The 24,034-nt window shown below is 38.8% G+C and overlaps 2 protein-coding genes across 5 annotated transcripts; one reads left to right on the forward strand and one right to left on the reverse strand.

Moving 5' to 3' along the window:
- Positions 1 to 219: 219 nt before the first annotated feature.
- LOC121976645 (synaptotagmin-5-like) lies at positions 220 to 16,764 on the forward strand. Of its 3 annotated transcripts, XM_042528899.1 has the most exons (15): positions 220 to 641; positions 1,903 to 1,977; positions 2,048 to 2,155; positions 2,976 to 3,008; positions 3,103 to 3,192; positions 11,083 to 11,208; positions 11,895 to 12,038; positions 12,157 to 12,567; positions 12,659 to 12,793; positions 13,153 to 13,374; positions 13,462 to 13,740; positions 13,863 to 14,000; positions 14,362 to 14,667; positions 16,187 to 16,402; positions 16,536 to 16,764. In XM_042528899.1, the coding sequence occupies exons 1-14, from the start codon at positions 453 to 455 to the stop codon at positions 16,400 to 16,402; spliced, it is 2,472 nt and encodes an 823-aa protein (XP_042384833.1). In that variant the 5' UTR covers positions 220 to 452; the 3' UTR covers positions 16,536 to 16,764. The 3 variants fall into 3 exon arrangements, with proteins under 3 accessions (XP_042384833.1, XP_042384836.1, XP_042384834.1); XM_042528902.1 differs by lacking the exons at positions 220 to 641; positions 1,903 to 1,977; positions 2,048 to 2,155; positions 2,976 to 3,008; positions 3,103 to 3,192 and adding an exon at positions 7,881 to 8,021; XM_042528900.1 differs by lacking the exons at positions 220 to 641; positions 1,903 to 1,977; positions 2,048 to 2,155; positions 2,976 to 3,008; positions 3,103 to 3,192 and adding an exon at positions 8,942 to 9,091.
- Positions 16,765 to 16,871: 107 nt separating this feature from the next.
- On the reverse strand, positions 16,872 to 23,794 carry LOC121976646 (KH domain-containing protein HEN4-like). 2 transcript variants are annotated; one of them, XM_042528904.1, is made up of 9 exons: positions 23,636 to 23,786; positions 23,414 to 23,565; positions 22,265 to 22,913; positions 20,973 to 21,443; positions 20,624 to 20,869; positions 20,141 to 20,440; positions 19,054 to 19,106; positions 18,860 to 18,956; positions 16,872 to 17,383 (listed from the first exon to the last, which is right to left on the reverse strand). In XM_042528904.1, the coding sequence occupies exons 3-9, from the start codon at positions 22,898 to 22,900 to the stop codon at positions 17,204 to 17,206; spliced, it is 1,983 nt and encodes a 660-aa protein (XP_042384838.1). In that variant the 5' UTR covers positions 22,901 to 22,913; positions 23,414 to 23,565; positions 23,636 to 23,786; the 3' UTR covers positions 16,872 to 17,203. The 2 variants fall into 2 exon arrangements, with proteins under 2 accessions (XP_042384838.1, XP_042384837.1); XM_042528903.1 differs by lacking the exon at positions 23,414 to 23,565 and having other exon boundaries at positions 23,636 to 23,794.
- Positions 23,795 to 24,034: the final 240 nt, after the last annotated feature.

Raw genomic sequence — 24,034 nt, forward strand, 5'->3', positions numbered from 1 at the left:
ATCTAATCTAAATTCGAACGATGTCAAGATGCGAATAAAAAGATTAAATTTAAAGTGCGACGATGTCGTCAAATATTAATAAATTCGTCTATTTTTTTAAAAATAATAATATATATATTTTTTCATTGGGTTGTTTCTGTGGTAGACAAAGAAAAATGGAAATAAAGTTTTACTTTTTGTGCCAAAAATAATGACGACTGCGGCGGTGGCGCGACGTTGACCAAGTAGAAGTCTGCCTCCCTCGTTGTTCTCCTACTTCTTCCTCCTCCTTGGCCTCCACTTCTTCCTTATCAGCTCAATTACAGCAATTCCCTCTCGTTACCATCGCCTCGAAGTTTGGAGCGCCAATTTCTTGGCGGAATCGGGAGATCAGGATTGGTGTTTTGCTTTTTGATCCTTTCGGGGCTTGCTGTAGAGGGAGCGAGCGGGGAAGGCTGAGGTCAGACGAGTAGATGGGGAGGAAGAGATGGAAGGGGTTTCAAGCGGAGGCTGCCGTGGAGCTGCTGAACAAGGTGATGCAGGACAAGCCCCTGTTGCCTTTCTTGATCCCGCTTTTTCTCTTCGCCTGGGCCGTCGAGAGGTGGTTGGTTCCCTTCTCCAACTGGGTGCCTCTTGCTGCCGCCGTCTGGGCCACTATCCAGGTGAGTGGCCGACGCCATCTGTGATCTGTACCCCTTTTTTTTCTTCCTCAAAATCATTTATGTTGCGGAAAGGTTGCTCATTTTTTATGGCTCGAATCACTTAATTGTTCATTTCGATTGTTTGTTTGTTTCGTTTCTTTTGCTTCCCTTTTTATGGTTCGCATAAGGGAAGCTTTTGGGGGATCCAGCGAGATAGTTCTGTATCGAGTGTAGCGGCGAGATCCGAACAGCTAGAACTATAGCTTGTTACCCAGTCCCTTTTTTGCTTTGGTGGTTTAGCTCCAGCAAGAACTTCGGATTAAGTCAACAATTGCAATGGGCGACGATTATAGGAAACATATCATATACCGTTTGATGTCTCCCTTTTCCTTCTTCTGTTGTTTTTCCTTCTGTCTGCCCCATTGAACGAGGGTATTCAACTTGAGGAATTACTGGGGCTAGCAATTTCAGGCTCTTCCTTATACGCTCCTATATTAAGTTAAACTCAATAGAGAGTTCCTTTGAAGATCTTCTTGACACCAACGAAAGGAGGGTGATCAATTAGGATGACAATTGATAAGGTCAAATGATTGCTATTAGTTTTGATTGATAGAGGATCTCAAGCTAATGGCTATAGTTCATTATAATAGTCCTTTCCCAACCATCAGTTTGTCTTTGAGCTTCTGTTATTCCTGAGGAATGGATTAATTTTTTCAAGGTAGAAGTAGATCCTCCATGGAAGATAGAATTTTAGTACGTATACGAAGTTTTTTTTTTCCCTATTGAATAATGCTCCTGGAGTTACTTCTTGGATGTTAGAAAGTTACAATCAGCGTGTATGCTAATAGAATGTCTCTTAAGAATCAATTAGGTACCTGGAGGTAATGCCCAATTGAAATGCTTTAATTATTGGAGAACATTATGGGGACCATGGAGTTTCATTCCATTATTTCTTGATGCCCACATGTATCCATATCTTTTAACATGCTGACCCCAACAATAGCATTCGTACAAGTAGATATCATCTAGACAATTGGGTGTTATTTGGAGTCAGAGTTTGGGTAATCAAGGAATGCCAAGGGATAAGATACTGAATCGGTAGAAAATTGGGACTCTCAATATATTACTATTAGCATGTAAACCAAGGTATTTTCTCACCCTAGGTACACTAGTTTGTTCATTCGATTTCTTGGTAAAAGTCAAAAGTTATGTTTTACTTTTCTGTACTATAAATTGTTGGACATAAGGATTGTTTCTTTATTCGCCTTTATTTTCTTTGCAGTATGGAAAGTTCCAACGCAGGCAGCTCGCAGAAGACATGAATAAAAGATGGAAGCAGCTCATCTTAAATACATCAGTATGCTTCTACTATATTATTTGCATTTATCTGATGATTGACAAGTGACTTATTTGTAAACATTATGCAGCCTAACACGCCATTAGAGCCTTGTGAGTGGTTGAACAAGCTTTTAGTAGAAGTTTGGCCTAACTATATGGAACCAAGACTTTCAAAAAGGTTTTTCTCAATGGTAGAGGTATGTATATTAATTCTATCCAGTTGATACTGTATATAAGAACTCCAACAATAAATTAATACCTTGAGGGAAAATTGTGTGTGTGTGTGTGTGTGTGGATGGATGGATGGATGCATGCATGTATGTATGAGGAGAGCTCCAAAAAGGACCTTTGAGTTTTGGTATAGGTGCAAATTTCCAAGATATGTAGACAAGTTAGGGGGCGTTTGGTACGCGCGTTTTCCATTTTCATTTTCTGGAAAACGCGCGTTTTCTGGAAAATGATGTTTGGTTTGCGTTTTTCGCGCGCGTTTTCTAAAAAATTGGCTATCGTTTTCTAGAAAAACAGAGAATGACAAAAAGTCATTTTCTGTTTTCTAGAAAACGCGCGTTTTCCAGAAAATGAAAATGAAAACGATGCAAACCAAACGCACCCTTAACTTTTTCTTCGTGCTCTGGACTTAAAAAGGTGGGGAAAGCCTGCAAATTGGATTTTTATAATCCTAACGAACCCAATCATATACAAAATGGTAGACGAGACAATATGCATGAATGCACATATAATGTTCTATGGTGAAGCAATTTCAAAGGGTACGACTACATGTGTCTTGGCCTTCTTGTATACACATACCTATCAGGAATGTTTTTTTACCCACTTCTTCACTTCTGCATCATAAACTATAACCAGTATATGAAGGGCAGCACACTTCTGTGCATGCTCTCTGCACATTCTAAGAAGGTGAACCAGGAGTAATTAGGAAGTTGGCGAAATATATAAAAGATTTTTCTGCAAGACAACTTTTTAACTGTAGCTAACTGATTTTTTTTAAACATTTTGCAGAGGAGACTAAAGGACCGGAAACCAAAGTTGATTGTAAGTACATACTTAATCATGCTTATAGGTCATTAAGGCTCTGTTGCAGAGGAGTAATAACTCACTCATTCATCCAAGGATACTATTGCTGCAGGAAAAGATAGAACTTCAAGAGTTCTCACTAGGTTCCTGTCCACCTAATTTGGGACGAAACGGCATGCAATGGATTTCTTCAGGTGATCAGGTTTGAGATTTGAATTCTGCTCAATTATATGTAGGCTTGTCTTAATAGTCGTAATCAGGATTTAATAATGATTATAATTAACTCAAAATGGCAAACAGGCATAAGACTGCTAGGGTAGCAAATAGTTTGGTAATTAGTCCAGGGCTATAGTTCCACCATAAGAAACTAAGTTGGTGCCAATTATAGACTTTGCTTTATGTTGATCTAAAAAAGTTGCTATGGAAAGTATATCAGCATTTTGTTAGATTGAGACGCACGTGAGAGGGAGGGGTGAATCACGTGGTTTTCAAAAACTTGTTCTTTCGTTTTGAAATCAAAGTATACGCAGTGAAAAATAAGTACGGATTCGAAAATAAGGAACACAAGAAAACACGTTCGATTTTAATTTGTTCGGAGCCTTCGGCGACTCCTACTCCAAGACCCAGGTCCCGCGGACCTATCGACGGTTAATCCACTAAATACTTCTTCCGGAACCGCCGGAAGAGGGGATCGAGTACAATGAAAGAACAAGAAAAAGTGTAACCTGCACTTTTCTTTATGCAACAATTAACTACAGTATTAAAATTTCGTTACCAACACCCTCGAAGATGATCAGATCAGGCTCGGTGTTGGATGACTTCTCAGCAGTAGTCAGGTACAGCAGTGTCGTAGCAGAGTAGCAGCAGGAAGTCGGAGCAGTCGAAACCTCAATCGGATGCGTAGAAGCTTGTATATGAGTTGTGTCGTGAATGTTGCTCAAACAAGGCTTATACAGGCTGTGGAAGGCACCTTCAACCTCCTCCAAGGCGCCTCCACAAGTAAATTTTATTCCCCTATCTTCGATGGTGATAAAATTTGCAAACTGCAAGTTTTATCCTCTGGAAGGCACCTTCAAAGCACTTCAAGGCGCCTTCTAGCAAGCTCAAGGCGTCTTTCACTGCTTGAAGGCGCCTCCAACTGTTGGTTTGACACAGCAACCTTCCGGAGGCTATAACTTTTGACTTTGAACTCAGAATCAAGCTCTGTCAGTTGCCACGCGTGCAAAATTCGAAGGTCTACATTTATCTCTACAACTTAGTGTTAGAAAAATATATGTATGAACAATTTATATAGATTTATGAGTTAGATCTTGTCTCTCTGAGACCAGGATCTAGTTAGGGTCTCAATTTAGGTTTTCGAAATGGATTTAAATTGGATCGACGCCTACTATCCCCTCAAATGGGACCCGTCCTCACTGAGTCACTCCTTCAGTTGCTTACCTTTTACTTACCTACCAAACATCTAGTCCTTCAGATCTTTTTGGACTTTCTTTGGCCTTGCTTAATATCTGACCAAGCTGGTCTATTAAGACTTGCCTGCAACATTGAGTTAGCATAATAGATATAAAATAGTAAAAATAAAACAGTGTTAGCATTATTAATAATTCGTTGGTCCGATCGACCGCGCGCGATCGACAAGAAACCAGTCGATCACATATTACCTAGGGTTACCTTCCCCTAGGGATGTCCAGCTTCACTCACTAGGACTTCCATTACCTAACTTCACTCACCAGGACTTCCACCACCTAACTTCACTCACTAGGGCCCGACTTCACTCACCAGGACTTCCATTGTCTAGCTTTCACTAGGACTTCCACCACCTAGCTTAACTCACTAGGGTCCGGCTTCACTTACCAGGACTTCCACTACCTAGCTTCACTCACTAGGGTCTGACTTCTCTTACTAGGACTTCCACTACCTAGCTTCACTCACTAGGGCCTGACTTCACTCACTAGGACTTCCCCTTGCCTAACATCCAGTTAGGACTAGTCACTCAGTAGACTTCTCACCTGCCTATCCTTCGGTTAGGATTACCCTTGCTAGTCATCTAGTCCTAACTAGGCTTTTCTCTTCCAAACATCAAGTCCTGTTTGAATCAACCCTTGGTCAAACTGATCAGACTAAGGTACATTGTTAAACATCGAAACCCTGGAGGTCGATTGCACCAACACATTTTGCCACTTATGCCAAATTGTTATACAATCATCATAATGATATGCAGTTCCACAATTTGTGGTCTCATCATGCTGTCGATCTTATATTGATGGTGTTGTATTTGTTGTAATAAAAGAGTCTCAAGATTCATATCTTTCCAGTCGAATTACATATGTTTATATAGAGCCATACAACCCTAAAAATCAACTTATTAACAAAAGATAAAAGACCTATCTACCCTTGCTTCTCACAACACTCCCCCTCAAGTTGAACATATATATCAAACATGTTCAACTTGCTAAGAGAAGAGTTGAACACAGTTTGGGGTATAGCTTTTGTAAACATATCAGCAAGTTGGTCCTCAGACTTAACATAAGGCAGACATAGCTCTCCAGAATCAAGTCTCTCCCGAATAAAGTGACGATCAATCTCAATGTGTTTAGTTCGGTCATGTTGTACCGGATTATTTGCAATATTGATTGCTGCCTTGTTGTCACAATACAGCCTGAGAGGTAATTCAGCCTTTAATCCCATGTCTGTCAATAGAAAACTCAACCACAACATCTCTGCAAGACCATGTGCCATGGCTCGATATTCTGCTTCAGCACTAGACCGTGCACAAACATTTTGTTTCTTACTCCTCCACGTTACCAAGTTTCCTCCCAAAAAAGTGCAATAGCCAGAAGTGGATCTTCTATCATCTCGAGAACCAGCCCAGTCTGCATCAGAATAGCATTCCACCTTCAGATCACCACCTCCTTTAAACAGCAAGCCTTTTCCAGGACATGATTTCAAGTACCTTAAGATCCTGTCAACAGCCTTCATGTGAATAGTCTTAGGAGCATGCATGTACTGACTTACTACACTAACAGCATAGGTGATGTCAGGCCTAGTCATAGATAAATAGAGTAATTTTCCAACCAACCTTTGATATGTTCCCTTTTCCAGATTTGTAAGATCCTCCCCACTAGAACTAGTAAGATCATGATTTACTTCTATAGGAGTAAACGCTGGCCGAGAACCCAGCTTCCCTGTCTCCTTGAGTAAATCCAACACATATTTTCTCTGACATACATAGATTCCTTTTTTTGATCGAGCGACTTCAATGCCCAGGAAGTACCTCAATGATCCAAGATCTTTAATTTCAAATTCTGATGTTAACTTGGACTTAAGAGCCTGGATTTCTACCTCATCATCACCTGTAACTATCATATCATCAACATAAACCAAAAGAATAGTAGTTCTGTCCTCTTTCTTTTTTATAAAGAGTGTATGATCAGCATTCCCTTGTTTAAAGCCAAACAATATCATGACTTTACAAAACCTATCAAACCATGCTCTGGGAGATTGTTTAAGCCCATACAAAGCTTTTCTTAGCTTGCAAACCTTTCCTTTTGTTTCAATTCCAGGAGGTGGTAACATGTATACTTCTTCATAAAGGTCACCATTTAAGAAGGCATTTTTAACATCTAACTGAAACAGAGGCCAATCATATTGAGCAGCAAGAGAAAGAATTACCTGACCGAGTTCAGCTTTGCAACTGGTGCGAAAGTTTCCAAGTAATCCACCCCATATGTTTGGGTGAATCCCTTGGCAACAAGTCTGGCTTTATATCTTATCACTTCACCCTCTGAGTTATACTTGATAGCATAGACCCATTTAGAACCAACCAAGTTCTTCCCCTTTGGGGGATCAACTAATTCCCAAGTACCATTTCTGTTGAGAGCCTCCATTTCTTCATTCATTGCTTCCTGCCACCTTGAATCCCTTACAGCTTCATAATAGGAAGAAGGTATATCGTGATTTGATAACTGTGAAACAAATACATGATATGAAGGAGACAAACGAGAATATGAAATGTGGTTGGAGATAGGATGTTGAGTACATGACCTGACGCCCTTCCTAACAGCAATAGGAAGGTTCAGCAGAGTTTGAAAATTTAAAAGGGCAAATCCTTGGTCTTGATCCTACTCCCTCTCTAGAACAAGTTTACTACAAAATTCTTAGTGAAGAAGGTAGAAGAAGGACGATGAACAACAAGGGGATTTCCACTATAAGCCCTCCGATTGGGGAAACCTCTGTCTTTATTGGTTCTGCAAACAAGTTTCGACCTGGGGGAACTAAAGGACGAGGAGACAGATTTTGTCGACACTGCAAGAGGACTAATCATGATTCAGATTTCTGTTGGGAAAAATATCCAGAAAAGAAACCTGAAAAATTTAAACATAATGCTAAGAAGGCTCCTAATAGCGGTAATATTGCTATCCAAAAGTTAGAAAATGAAGAGATTATTGGTTCCTCTGTGCCTTCTACCACTGGATTGTCTTCTACTGATATTGTTAATCTCCAGCATCTTCTCTCTCGGCTTCAGGCTTCATCTTCTGTCTCTACTCCAGCTCAAGCACACACAGGTATTCGTAGCTTGGGATTAAGTGTTACTGGTCCCAGCTTTTACAGTCCCTGGGTCATTGATTCAGGAGCTACAGATCACATGACAAATGCTGCTAACTCCTTTATTTCTTACTCTTTATCCTCTGGGCAGGAGAAAGTGATCATTGCAGATGGAACCAAAGCCACTGTTGCTAGCAAAGGTTCCATAAAACTTACAGATCATTTTTTCCTATCCTCTGCACTTCATGTTCCTTCTGTTTCTATTAATTTACTTTCTGTTAGTAGCATTACTAAACAACTACGCTGCTCCGTAACCTTTTTCCCTGATCATTGTGTCTTCCAGGATCTCGAGACCAAGCAGACGATTGGGACTGGCCGTGAAGTAGGGGGTCTTTATTATTATCAGCTTGAAACAACATCTGCTCTGAATTCTGCAGCCAAGTGTTTGGAAAATAAGCATCAAGAAATTCTTTTATGGCATTCTCGGTTGGGACATTTGTCTTTTCAGTCTTTAAAAATTTTATTTCCTAGTCTCTTCTTTTCTGTTTCTCTTCAGTCATTTCAATGTGAAATCTGTCAGTTGTCCAAACATTGTAGAACCCATTTTTCCGAGCCTATAAAGAAGAGTTTGTCTCCATTTGATCTTGTTCATTCAGATGTGTGGGGGCCCTCTCCTGTGACTTCTTTGGATGGCTATCGATATTTTCTTTCTTTTATTGATGACTACACCCACTGTACATGGCTTTATTTGATGAAATCTAGGGAAGAAGTTCCTCGTCTCATTCAAAATTTTTGTAGAATGGTTGAAACCCAATTTAGCTCAAAGGTGAAGACTCTTCGTTCTGACAATGCCCGTGAGTACTTTGCACAGTCTCTAAATACTTTTCTTGAGGATTCAGGAATTTTTCATGAGTCATCCTGTCCCTACACACCACAACAAAATGGGGTGGCCGAAAGAAAGAATCGTCATATCCTTGAAACAGCCCGTGCCCTATTATTTCAACGTCACTTACCCAAATATTTCTGGGCTGATGCTGTCCTTGCAGCTGCTTATCTCATCAATCGATTGTCATCTAAAGGTCTCGGGAACCGGTGTCCTCTCACTATTCTTCATCCTGACGTAGAGTTGTTCTCCCTTACACCTCGGGTTTTTGGTTCTCTTTGTTTTATTCATGTTCTTGGTCCCAAGTCCTCTAAACTTGATCCTCGTTCTATACGAGGAGTTTTTATAGGGTATTCCACTTGCCAGAAAGGCTACAAGTGCTTTGATCCTATTACTAGGACAAGATATATCTTGAAGGATGTTACCTTTTTTGAGTCCGAGTCCTATTATTCTCCTCAGTCTCGTCCTCAGGGGGAGAATACTACCTCTTCCTTTATACCTCAAGTGGTTCCTCATGTGATTCCTTCTCCTATTTCACTGGATGTCATGGAAAATGGAAAAGATGCTCCATCACTGGGCTCACAGTCTTCACCAGATATTATTACTTACAAACGACGACGACACAAGCAAGGACCTACTGATGATCATCAGTGGAACTCCAGTTTTCCATCCGGTAGTAGTCAAACTCATCCCACAGCCCCTTCAGAGTAGCAAAATAATTGGTGACTGACATAGAACTTTGTTCAAGTTTGAAAATTTGACTGCTGAGCTGATAAGTACGCAGCATATCATGTCGACGTCCATACATCTGCTCCAGTGTCTTCCACATGTCATATGCTGTTTTGTTATGAAGAATGACTTGTTTGATGCCAGAACTAACAGAGTTAAGTATCCAAGTCATTAATTGAATATTGTCACGCCGCCAAGTGCGAAAGCTAGGATCCTTTTCATCTGGTTTTACTTTAGAGCCGTGAAGAATATCAAGTTTATCATATCCTTCGACATAAAGTTCGATAGCAACTGCCCAAGATGCATAATTTGTCTCGGACAATTTTTCTGATACTATCTGAAGACCGGACCCTCCTGTGCCTGCCATTGTGAAAAATGGTTGTACCTGTCCTGAAGACGTCATAGGATTCGCAGAAATCCCCGAGGTTTCACTAGCGTTATCCGCCATTACATTCCCAAAAAAAAAAACGCTAGAGAAATCACGACAAAACAACAAAACAGCAAGAGACTTATTAAAACAGATGCTAGAGAAGAGGAACTGCCGCCTACGCCAGATCAGAAGAGGAACTGCCGCCTGCGCCACACAAGGAGATCAGAAGAGGAACTGCCGCCGCCGGCACTGCACAAGAAAGAAGGTGGCGGCGTCGGGGAAGAAAGGAAAAAGCAGAGATCGGCGAAGGAGGTGGAATCACGGCGCGAGATGAAGAGATTGGGCTGCGTCGCGAGATGAAGAGAAAGGAAAAACGCCGCCGCTGTGCCCTAGACGCCGCTGGAAGAAATCGCGAGCAGTAGAAGACTCCGCTGGAAGAAATCGCGAGCAGTAGAAGGGGCGAGGGAATGCCGCTGTGCCCTAGACGCCGCTGGAAGAAGTCGCGAGCAGCGGAAGAGACGTCGCCGCTGGAAGAAGTTCTCGCGAGCAGGAGGAGCGCCGGGCCTGGAGCAGAAGAGGAAATGAGCTCGGGAAGAAGTCGCGAGCAGGAGGTGGTGTTCGACGGGAGAAAGAAGATGAGGCGGCGTCAAGAGAAAGAGGGTGCGGCGGCACTAGGGTTAGGGTTGCTCTGATACCATGTTGTATTTGTTGTAATAAAAGAGTCTCAAGATTCATATCTTTCCAGTCGAATTACATATGTTTATATAGAGCCATACAACCCTAAAAATCAACTTATTAACAAAAGATAAAAGACCTATCTACCCTTGCTTCTCACAACAGATGGTATGGGGTTAGGTTGGGTACCGCCTTGTCCTGGACAAGTTGAGGGAATGAAAATGGTTCTAATTACTGCATAATTACAGTTAGATTTGGTGTGCTTTTACTGTGTAATAATTCAATCTACCATCATTGGTAATGATGGAAAACACTTGAACACAGTGAACATTTATCCTACTAATATAGTCTACAAGGTAGTATTCACAAGGAAGAAATGATACCTTTATCTGACAGACTGACTGTTCACAGAAATGAAATTTGTTTATGTAGAAAGATGCTTTGTTTAAACCAATAGTTGAAACACAATGTAAGTAAAGGACCAGAAAATGAGGGGGAAAAATATAATCTAGTTGTAAAATATGTCAAATTAGTTATAGCACTAAACTCAAATTGACATTCTTAGACTTGAGAACTTGTATGGTTAACAGGTTTCTTGTATTATTAAATCTGTTTACCAACTCCAAATTTAATCCCAATTCTATGCTTATTCTTGATATGATTATAGCAGTATTTTCTTAAATTATACATTTTGGATGAGTTATTCCGGTAATTAAACCTATTAGATGTGATTAATACTAGTCCTACATTGTAATTCCTTTTCAAATACTTGACACTTTGTTCCTTTTCTTATTATACTTTCTCAATTGCATACTTTGTTAGTTCGCATTAAATAATAGAATACATTTGAGATACCGGACTGAGTATTCACAAATTTTCTTCACTTACAGCAAGTCATGCGATTGGAATTTGATTGGGATTCTGTTGACATGAGCATATTGTTGCATGCTAAGTTGGCAAAGCCATTAATTGGAACAGCTCGTATTATCATCAACAGCATTAACATCAAGGGAGATGTATGGAAGATTTTTCCCTTTGCTAGTTTTGATTGTCTTCGTAGTACTTTGCTTGCTAGATACTTTTAATGACTAAGTATTATGTTCTTTAAATGCAATTTGTGACATTTATGGACCATTGGAGTTGAGATACCAAAGAAACAGCATGAATGCTTTTAAGTTTCTTATTACTGCTTTGGTTTGATTGCCATTTGAAAAATTGACATTTCCACTTGACCTAGATTTCTATTAATTTTCATTTCACAAGGTTCTGTCAAATATCAGTTTGAACAAGCTTATACTGCCATATAATAAATCACAACTGTGCTAATTATCTAGCTTCAATTGTTAACAAATATATCGGTTCTGCTAATGGTTTACAAGTTCTATATACGCTGAAATATATTAGAGTTATGTTGTAGAATACAGTTGTATCAGATACTGATCACTAGTTCTTCCATATCCCAGAGAATTTTTCGGCCTCTATTATACTAATGTACTATTGACTGCTACGGGTTATATGTTATGTATATATGTATATGCTGAAATTAGAATGATCTTGAAAATACACTTGTATCTCACTTTAGCCTTAAGTCAGATCTAACTTCTTAGCCTTTACTATATTGATATATGCTATTCTCAACTGCTAAACACCATCATATTATCATTATGAATCAAGGACCATTCTTTGTTTTTCGATGTTGCAGTTACTCTTAAGACCAATTCTTGATGGTCAAGCTGTCCTCTATTCATTTGAATCAACTCCTGATGTCAGAATAGGTGTTGCATTTGGAAGCGGTGCTAGCCAGACACTTCCTGCTACAGAGCTACCTGGTGTTTCCAGTTGGTTGGTGTGTTTCTCATTTATGATCCCAATTTTAGAGTTGCCAACATATTTCATTTTGCAAGCTTCAATTTACTATATAAGTTGATCCTCTCATCACATGTTCTTTCCTTTACTATTATTAGGTAAAGCTTTTCACGGAAACAATAACTAAATTGTTAGTTGAGCCTCGCCGCCATTGCTATTCTTTGCCAATCGTGGAGCTACATAAGAAAGCTGTTGGAGGTGTCCTGTCTGTTACCGTAGTCTCAGCCAGTAATTTAGGCAGGAATAACATAATGGTCAACAATTCAGAAACTCACCGAAACTTTAGTGGAAGCAGTCAATTGTCAGGAAATTTTGGGAACAAGACATTGGTTGAAGTGGAAATTGGTAATTTAACAAGAAGAACAACCGTTAGTAATGGTTTGAACCCAAGATGGAATACTACCTTCAATATGATGCTACATGGAGAAAGTGGAATTCTCAAATTTCACCTTTACGAATGGAATCAAAGCGGTGTGAGTTTGAACTACTTGACCAGCTGTGAGATAAAGGTACTGGTGTCAATACCAGATTCCAAAATTTTATTGGTTATTGACATGCGATCAATCTTACACACTAATAAATTCTTACGACCGGGTGCAGATGAAGTATGTTGCAGATGATTCTACAATGTTCTGGGCGATAGGACAGGGATCTGGAGTGGTGGCAAAACAAGCTGAAAACTGTGGGACAGAAGTAGAGATGACCATTCCATTTGAAGGATTTAGCCAAGCAGAGGTATATATTCTTTTTCTAGGACTTTAGTAAATGTTATCTGTCATCGTCAAAATATAACCAATTTTATGCTTATTTGCGTAATCATTGTCTCACATCTATTCATGTCAATTGGTAGTGGTTTTGTGCTAGGCTTACGAACATTACTGCTGTCATAGCCCTGAGGATCTTGCTTGTAAAGAGGCAATCCAACTTTCATAATCCAAAAAGCTTCCCTAAATTTTTTTTCCCCGCTTTCAGTTAACTCAGTTGTTGTTGCTTCCTGTAATTCTATACAAGAGTATTGAATTGTCAACTATTCACGGTTCAATTTGTATAGCTTCTCATCCACAAAATTTCTGATGTGATTTCATTTATTTCAGTTGACAGTTAAGCTTGTTCTTAGAGAATGGCAATTTTCAGATGGTTCTATTATCTTGAATAAATCTGCGAATAGTACCCCTCAGCCATCTGCTTATAGTCCACACTACCTTCAGACAAGAACAGGAAGAAAGCTTAAAGTAACTATACTCGAAGGAAGGAATCTGACCACTAAAGATAAATCTGGGAAATGTGATCCCTATGTTAAGCTTCAATATGGAAAGGTTGTCTGAACTCAATATTGAGCTCCTCTTGTTACTGAATATGTATTAGCACTATAATAATGCTTCTAACCCGCAAGTGTTTTATAGGCTTTTTATCGAACAAAAACCATTCCTAATACTACAAATCCAGTGTGGAACCACAACTTTGAATTCGATGAAATAGTAGGAGGTGATGAGTATCTCAAGATCAGATGTTATAGTGCGGAGATCTTTGGAGATGAGAACATAGGAAGCGCACGAGTGAACTTGGAAGGAATTTCAGATGGTTCGAGCAGGAATGTCTGGATTCCTCTAGAGAAAGTTAATTCTGGTGAAGTGAAGCTCCTAATAGAAGCACTGAAAAATGATGAGAATGAAAGTTCAAAGGTATGCGGTTAATGCCTAATACTCTTCCACCATACCTTGCGCAAAAAAAGAAGAATGAAAATTTGTGTGCTTGTTTGGTTTGAGTTTTTCATATCTGACATATGTGACTCGTAAATTTGCAGAATCCTGGAATGAAACAGGGATCTGGCTGGATTGAACTAGTACTCATTGAAGCTAAGGATCTAATTGCTGCTGATATAAGGGGAACAAGTGATCCCTATGTGAGGGTACATTATGGGAATTTGAAGAAACGAACTAAGGTAATAAAAAAACTTGTTCTACACAGTAGTTTTGGCATGATAAAATTTTTTTTTTTTTTAAATCTTGATTCATTCAATCAGCAGATATTCCAAAGAGAAAACCTATATCTTAGTCAATTATTGCTTGTGAAGAGTCCCAAAAGTTATTCTCATTGTTCATACTGAATTCGTCACATTTATCCTACTCGATATTTCATTAGGTGATGCATCTTTAATAGACTTATCTTGAGACATCACCTGAAACATACTAATTCCAGATATCTTCTTCTATAGGTTTCATTGTTGACTCCCTGAAAATTATCCTTGTTAACTTCTTACGTATCCCATTTTATGTTATCTAATTTATGTATTCACGTTTCAGGTTATCTACAAAACATTAACTCCACAGTGGAACCAAACATTGGAGTTTCCTGACACTGGCAGTCCCTTAACTTTGCATGTTAAGGACCATAATGCTTTGCTGCCGACATATAGTATAGGGCATTGTAAAGTTGAATATGAAGGCTTGCCACCAAATGAAACAGTCGACAAGTGGATTCCTCTTCAAGGAGTAAAGAATGGGGAGATCCACGTGAGAATAACAAGAAAAATACCAGAGCCACAGAAGAAATCCAACTCGGATTCTGTTATTTCTCCATTTGGCAAAGCACATGAGATATCTACAAAGGTAAGCAATTTGTTTGTTTAGTTTTATCTTTTAGTAATTTATCAAATAATAAATATGGATACTTTCTTTGGCACATCTTTAAAACATCGTATGTAGCTAATTCTGGGGTATGCTACCAAGATGAGAAAGTGGGGAAAAAAAAAACAGTGATTAAATATTGCTTTTGGTATTGATCTCAAACACAGTTGGAACAGTACTTATCACTGCCTATCTGATTCACATCAGCTTCTCTGTGCTGATGTACATTTGTCGTATGAATTTACCTTCTGTACATGGTTATAGATAATCTCTTTGACTCTTGATGAGCCATAATCTCAATTCTCTTGAACAAGATTATTAGATTTTGCTTTATATTGAACCATCATCATTTTGTATTCTTGTTTATGCTACTAAATTGCACAATCTTGTAATGATGTTTGACTGTTGTCAATTTCACTTGACTCTCCTTAAAAAGACTTTGATCTCAGATTTCATAACTGATCTTGTTGAAATGCTTACAGATTACAGATAACAACACTATGAAATAGACTTATGCTTGCTTTTGTTGTGTAGCTTAATTATATGACATCATTTTCATTCAATATTCACCTAAACAAATATTTGAGAGGTTTCTCAGTTTAGATGTGACAATTTTGAAGTCATATTGGAAATTTGGAAATGTGAAGTATATTTCTCAGACCGATAGTATGCAAATTGTATATGTAGTTAATTTTGGAATAGTTAACGAATCTCTAAGCAGGATCTTACAATTATATCCCTAGTTCAGATTTCCTTAGTGCCACATTTCGATTGGCATTGGAAGAAAAACAAAAAATACAAAAAAAAAAACTCAATATGCTTGTGTTGCGCCTATGTACCAATCTCAACATATTATTGAAACTGTCTCTCACCAGTATTGCTTTATACCGCATGAGTCTCAGATCCATGAAATCGATAGCTTTAGTCTACTTTGTTTACAAAATACTATTTTGTTAGTCGACAATACAAGTTGTGGATTTATTTGAGGTATTCTTATAGAGTGCTCAATTTTGAATGAATCTCTTCATGAAAGAGTGTGTGGATATTTATTATTAAAAATACAAGAAGACTGTGCTATTACTTAAACTAGACTACTAAATTGTTCTACAGATTTGCATGGGCATTGACAAAGTTTGTGATGTAGTATCTTTTGTTAGTGCCCAAATCTTCTTCGCCTAACCTATGATTCTAGTTCTAAGTGGACAGTGTAATCCCTTCTTCTCTTGAATGCCAAGTTATGTCCAGCTAGTGTTTGTATGTGCATGTAAAAAAAAGCATATCGTAGCATGTGAAAACCAGCTCTCGAAGCCTATGAAATTTTCTTCTTGAATGCTCGGGTTTTTACTCGATCTGTACTGCATCTTCCTAGTGCCTATAGATATATCGAAAGCTTTATCACTATCTCTATCTGTTCCTAAGTAAAATTTGTTTGTTTTTCTGTTTTCCATGCATAAACTGCATGTTTATGCTTTAATGAACTCTCTAATCGTTTTAAATTCAGATAAGAGACGTGGTGAAGAAATTACAAGGACTAGTTGAGGACGGTGATCTAGAAGCGTTGTCCCTTGCTTTGAGTGAAGTAGAAAGTGCAGAAGACGAACAGGAGGAATACATGATTCAGCTCGAAAGAGAGAAGTTTATGATGATCAACAAAATCAACGAACTTGGTCACGAGATCACAAGAACGGCCTCTAGCCCCCCCAACATACAATATTGAGTATGTTCTTTTGGTTTGCCTTTTGCTCCATTTTCATTCCATTTTATTCCAACTTACAAAATATTATAGTCGATATAGACTTTCTAAGAGTTCATACTAATGAATTATAAATATATTTGATTTTGTTATCTAGGTGTAGGTTGTGCGATAGCATACAGAAAAAAAAAATACAAGATTAATTGGAGACATCCGATTCAGTGGTTGATTACTGATTGTGCAAGTGTATCTTTATATTGTATAGCAACCGATTGAACTTGTTGATGTGAATGAATATTGTACAGAATCATGAGATATGAGAGATTCAAGATTATATTGAACAGAGTTGCTTTATGAAATTGTTTAATGTTCCTGTTGAGGTTGGAGATTCCTTCCACATCCAGTTAGATGCATGAAAGTATTAGGAGAGCTTGGCATAATCATGAGTTTAAATCACGAAAACAACCTCTTATCGTAAATACAAGTGGCAAGATAAATAATACACGAACACGTTATAATACTTTTGAGTTTGCAAAGAGCCAAGTAGCAAAAGGTGAATCTTAAGATTCTGAAATGAGAAGCCTTCAAAAAGGCTAGGAAGATAAGACTTCTAAACTCCCCATCCATTCACAAGTGGGAACCATAAATCAGTTCAACAATTAGTAACAGAACAGAAAATTGATCGCCTCTCAAGGCCTGTCTACAACAGCTACACATTAATTTATACTTCGCATGGATTCGTCATTCTCCATTTGCCATCATCAAACAAAGGGGTCGGATGGCATTTGGGCGAAGGAATATTTTGAACACAGATTGTGGTTCGAGCTAGTACGGGCGAATTGATTGTTGAGATGGCAGTATGCCCTGGCTTCCGGAAGACATATAGGGTGGTGGAAGATGGCCGCCCTGTCCTGGCCTTGAATATTCTGAAGGACCGTGCACGTCCATGACATGCTCCGGAACACCCAACATAGGATTGTGCGATTTGACTCTCGCTCCAGGGGCCTAAAGGCACAGAAGATTATACACAACCAACATAAGCATATGACCCTGTTTCTTTAGAAGCAAAAGCTTCTACTATTAGTAGTTGAAGATATATCTAGCAGCAAATAGGTATCACGCCAATAGACAAACATGTACAAAGATATTAAAATGTTTTATAAGCAGGAAAGTTAAATCTATTAATGCGGAAGGTATAATGGACGGACCGAAGGCAGACACCAAAATATATCATTAGAATAAAAAAATAGTTTAGAATATTTGAATGTTACTAGTGATATAATCTTTCATAAAATCCAATTGAATGTACAATTCAGATAGACAATCATAAACAATTGATTACTTACAAGTTTGACTGATAAACAAACGACCAGGGGATCCATGACTACATAACCAGTTTGATCAGGTCCGCATACCCCGTGGGATGTGTGTGCGCGCGCGCAAGATTTAAGTTGATTCCATGGAAAGTGCTGGTGTGTGTGATTGCAAGATTTAAGTTGATTCCATGGATTGCAAGATTTAAGTTGACTCCATGGAAAGTGCTCAGGCTTCTTCAGCAGGTGACACAAGGCGGCATCTTGAGCCAATGCCTGTGTCCTATTAGGCCAAAAATGACACTCCTCTCACATGTGTTCTCTGCCTCCGCCAACGACAATAGTACCCTCACAATTTGTGTGTGAGCACGCGCGAGCAAGATTTAAGTTGATTCCATGGAAAGTGCTGGTGTGTGTGATTGCAAGATTTAAGTTGATTCCATGGATTGCATTATTTAAGTTGACTCCATGGAAAGTGCTCAGGCTTCTTCAGCAGGTGACACAAGGCAGCATCTTGAGCCAATGCCTGTGTCCTATTAGGCCAAAAATGACACTCTCTTCTCTCACATGTGTTCTCTGCCTCCGCCAACAACAACAGTACCCTCACAATTTGTGTGCGCGCACGTGCGAACAAGATTTAAGTTGATTCCATGGAAAGTGCTGGTGTGTGTGATTGCAAGATTTAAGTTGATTCCATGGATTGCATTATTTAAGTTGACTCCATGGAAAGTGCTCAGGCTTCTTCAGCAGGTGACACAAGGCAGCATCTTGAGCCAATGCCTGTCCTATTAGGCCAAAAACGACACTCTCTTCTCTCACATGTGTTCTCTGCCTCCGTCAACGACAACAGTACCCTCACAATTTGTTATTTTTAGAGGTTCAACTTGTTATAGTTAATATTATATGTAGCATGTTAAACAGGAAGTGGGTTCAGATTTGGTTAAATGCCTGCAGGGTAGTGAGGAGATGGGTACCCATCACAGGCATTGTGAGTCAGCGCAAAGAAAGACCTAACATTTGCTGATTCAAATTCTACATCAGAATCTTATACAATCATATCAAAATCCTAACGATCTTGAGTCAGAGGAATTCATTTATAACCTATTGGCAGCATTAAGGAATATTAACATGAGAAATTATATTACAAAACTATATGTTATTACAATACCTGACGAATATCAAAATTGCTTATATCAGCTCTGCCAACTGAAGGGGCCCCACCATAAGGAATCTTAGGTTCAGCAGGGGCATTGTAATTAGTGTACCTAAAAAAATAAGACAAATTAGTGAGATAATAGCATTTTGAGATCAAGCACTTGTCATTTGAGCGGCCTGAATAAAGAAGAGAGACAGGTACTATACCCAGCAGCAGCTGGTGAATGGTAGTATGGAGCTTCATATGATTGTCCGTAAGCCTGAAAGAGAAAAGATCATCTTCATCTCCAAAGGAGCGATGAAAATATAGGATACAAATACAAATTAATTTAATAACACTGAATATAAGTAACCATCAAACACGATGATGATCATGGTTACATTTAATAGATATGTTGCAGTCAGGTTATGACTTTATTGAGCTCATTCTCACCAAACTTGACCCACAAGGAAGTCAGGTTTTCTAAATCTAGACTTTGACAATACTGTCAACTAGTGAGTGAATTGATGGATTTACATCTGCTTTGTTTGAAGGAAGACTACAAAGATCAATATGGTTTTAACTCTAAACTCTACTGTAAAAAAAACAAGTTTTTTTTACACATAATAGATGTAAGATACACTTAGAGTCAAGACTTGGTTATTGACCAATCCCATGAACTAACATATGTAGATGGGTAATGTCCAAATCAACCAAATTTGATTCAGATTGAACTAACTACTCTATTGCAACATCCATTCACAGGTTCTTATTAACAGTACAACAAAGCTGAAATGAATGAGTAATGCACATAAATAAAATAGTGTTCTCCGTAAGCATGTCAATGGTGTCTAAACCACGAAACGACAGACACCAACAGATCAAACATTGAGGATTTTTTACTGTGTCACCCAATGCAGAGGGTAGGCTAAGTAATACTAAACCAACTGCAAAATAGAGAGTTCTCTTCTAAACCAGTGCAAGCAAATATTTTGATCCAGTCATTAAGTAAACTAGCAATTTGGAGTACAGAATGAATGCTCCAGAAAGAGCTCGTAGAGACTAGGAGATGGACGTGCAAAACTGTACGCTCACACATGTACATATGGAGAAAATCATAAAGAAAACAAAAGGTTGCAGGGATCATGGATTCCATGAAAGGTACTTGAAATTATAGCAAATAACAGACACTAGGAGCCAAAAGACAACAAATCTATGCTATCGAGTATGCAAGGGTTTCGAATTTGGAAGGGAAAAAAATGCCAACCAAGCCAAAACAGAACAAAATGGAGAAACAAGTATAATAGAAGCTACCTTCCGGTAATCATACCCAACAGATTTCTCAGATTCAAACATGCTAGATGATGAAATTCCTCTATCAGGATGTCTTTCAGTAATATAACCACGAAAATGACCAGGTCGTGCAGAACCCAAATCTGCATTTCCAGCTGATGGTGCACCTCGATGAGGAATTCTTTCAAAAGGAGGAACCCCACGAAAAGGGCCTGCAGGTGCAGGGTTAGCAGAAGAATTCCCACTTCGAAAAGTTCTTGCTCTAAGCCTTGAAGCAATCTCCACAAGTGCATCCCAAGCAAAATCTCTAGGTCCAGAAATCTGTTACAAAAGATGTGATAAGTGCCGCAATTCAAAGGAAAGCAAAAGACATCCATTCTTACAATTGCAATAACCCAGTAACTGGCAGAGCACCCATTGTGGAGATAGGAAGGGAATCCAAATATAAATGTATGTAAAAGTAGGCTGGCTGGGAGTGATAAATGTCTAATAGTGAAACAGCACCTGTACTAGTTCTTCATTTGCGGATGTATATTTTGGCTTGTCATCCTTGGAATAAACACGAATATCTGCTCTAGTTCGTCTTCTCATTTCTGTTATGACGTCACCTCCTTGTCCAAGTATGCAACCGACTTTACTTGATGGGACAAGAAGCCGTGTTGTGATAGCATCATCATCAGAGTTCGAACTTGTCTTATTTTGAATCTGAAGAGCAGCTTCGATTGTAGGAGATCTTGTCTCCCATGGAACCTACAATTTTAATGAAAAGCCAATTCTCCACCACCCAACATCAAAGTCAAAGAATTCTATTTACCAAGATTTCACACATCTATGTTACTAAATGGTAGCTTACCTCCTTGCATGAAATATTGATCACACGTTCTTCAGCATCAGGTGCAGTATCCTCAACCTGAATACGAGCACCTGTTTGTTGCTCTAATTGTCTGATATTGGTCCCACCCTTGCCAATCACTCCGCCAATCTTCACAGTAGCACACAAAATTCTCATGGAAAATTCTTCTGCCATTTCACCCTCCTGGAAACTGTTTCTGCTAAAACTACCAGAAGGATATCTCGATGGCTCATCTGGATACCTGTTGAATCTTGAGACTGTTGATGGGTCACGGACATCAGAGTAATACGGAGACCACACTCGATTTCCCTGAGGCAATGGAGCTGGGATAGATGAATCTGAACGATAAGAACCTCGGGTACTGGCATATATGATATCTTCCAAAGACGGATTTTCTTTATTAGGATGCTGATGCAGCAAAGCTGATATTCTGTATAGAGCCTTCTTTGCAATAGATGGCACTCCTGATACCTGGTAAAGAAATGCAAACAGCACTTACCAAGCTGATAACAGTCAGGTTAAACAAGCAAAATTTTGTTGGATAAAAAAAAAAGAAACTGGAAAAGGTGCAAAGATGAACTGTGGTCATGTATAAACAACTAGTGAAACAAAGGTCATTAGCTTATATTCACAAATCACAATATCAAATATGATGACCTTCATCTCGAGACTTTGCTATGGTCAAGGTTTAAAATGTCTGGGGTTCAATTACCTGCTGGAAGAGTAAAGTTTTAGTACTGCATCCTGCCTATACTCGGCACACTTTGGCGCACATCAATAAGAGTATAATTTAAATAATATTTAATTCACTTGCAATTAGTTTATTTATTTCTAAAAATAACTCCAATAATTAGATGATTAATTAAACTAAATTTTATAGTAACGCATTATGTCGGCCAGCCAATACTCAACATACTTCAAAATGTGACAATGTGTGTCTAGATGAATTTAAAAAGGGTTTTACTAATTTAATCCTATTCTGTTTAGACTTTAAAAGTGAATTTTATTATTAGTATTATTATTTTACTTTAACATGTGTCTAAATGAATTAATATAAAATTTACTGTAAATTTCTTTCGTTCAAGCATAAAGCATCTTACCATGATACCATCCATTGGGAAAAATAGGAAAAGGCAATATTGAGCACAAAAAAAGATGTTTGCTTTCCTATTCTCTTCAAGAATTTCAACAAGCATGAAAAAAAAAGTTTATCTTTTTTGGCATAGATTAAAAAAATTACACAAAGAAAAGAAATTTCTGAAAAAAAAATACTTACTAGAAAATGGTGTTACCTGTACTAGCTCATCGCTGCCCATGGCACATGGAGGAAGGTGATCAGGAGGCAATATGCGAATATTTGCACCAGTATTTGTTCGCAGTTGCTGAATAATATTTCCACCCTTGCCAAGAAGGCATCCAACTTGATTTTTTGGGACCAAAATTCGAGCAGTAACAATATCATCAGATTCAGTTCTCTCTTGCACGACACCACCACGTAAAATCTCATCTGCAGCAATCCTGTCATGAATCTTGAGTAAAGCATCCTGGGCAGGACAGTGGGGTAGCATGTCCTCTAGCTCATTTTTATCACTATTTTCAGTATCCTGACCAGGATTGTTTTCTTCAGATTGGGATGGGTAATTAAAAATAATAATTACTCTCTCCTCTGCACCGGTAATAGCATCTGCAACCCTTATTTTTGCATGGGTCTCATCTCTAAGGGCGTTAACAATATCACCTCCTCTACCCAGAACACTACCAATCTTTTTAACAGGGCAAAGGATGCGGTAAATTGTATCAATAGGTTTATTAGTAGAACCATGATCACGGTTAGGATTGTGTTTCTTTCGTTTCCCATTATCAAATTGATCACGGGGCCGTTTCCTGAAATTTCCTGATGTTTGTTTTGCATACCTCTTTTCATCCATACCACTCAGAAACCTTCAAATTGAAGACATATACAAGAAAAAGAAAGTTAGATAACTTGACACGAACAAAGGAACACTACCTATTTGTATGGCAATGGATGGGTAGCTCAAATAGAACTTAGATATGAGAGGATAAAACACAATATTCTAAATAAAGAAGGATTTTATTGAAAAAAAATTGCAATGTGCAAATACTCCAAGATGATGGAAAAATATTCTTGAAAGAACCATCTTTCTTCTAACAATGAGCAATTTTTTACACAGACAGAAACGAAATGCCATAAGATGATGGAAAATAACATGAAAATGATGATGGAGAAAATAAAATCTTGTTCAACTTGAGTATACTCCATGTGATAATGTATTCAAACAAATGATAGCTCCACCCAAAGTGCAGACGTGGAACCACAGTCTTCCAAGCTCAAGTCTGGAAGGTAGAAACCACGCGACGCAGATTTACCCATCCAACTACCATTAGACACCTCTAAATCAAGTCGCGTAAAAAGACAGCACCTTCCGATTCAGCAAACGAAACGCCAATTTTTCGAAAATAAATCACCCAGATAGCGACACGGAGAGGGCAGGCATAAAAATCCCGTATCGCGCTGCCTCAATGTTGTTAAGCTCGAAGATTTCGAGGGAGGAAATGAGAGAGAGGACGAACCCTGAAAGGCGAATCTGATATGACCCAGGACAAGCGATTCAGAAAGGTCAGACAGGCAGCAAGAGGCTTACCCGTAGTACGCGAAGTCCTCTTCTCTTCGTCTTCCGATTCTCTTCGTTTTCTTCCTACTCGAATCGGAGAGGAGAGTGGGAGGCCGGAGAGAGAGACAGTAGGGTTCAGTCCAGCGCTCTATTAGAGAGTTAGGTTTTGTTTAGGACGACACGAGAAAACGGGAGGAGTGCGATCGAGCCGGATGCAAATTCCATTGCGGCTTGACCAGACCGGAATCTAATTGGGCCGTGTTGGATCGTTGGTAGGCCGAGTCAAGTGGTCCATTACGATGATCAAACGGAGATAAAGAGACCGTGAAATTTAATATCTTTCTAGGGCAATAATAAAAACTCCTAGTTAAAGATATTTCTTTAAAATCAGACCGGATCCGCTGGTTCAATTTTTTTTTTTATCAGGGA

Source organism: Zingiber officinale, chromosome 4B (assembly GCF_018446385.1).
Source record: "Zingiber officinale cultivar Zhangliang chromosome 4B, Zo_v1.1, whole genome shotgun sequence".
Classification (NCBI taxonomy): domain Eukaryota; kingdom Viridiplantae; phylum Streptophyta; class Magnoliopsida; order Zingiberales; family Zingiberaceae; genus Zingiber; species Zingiber officinale.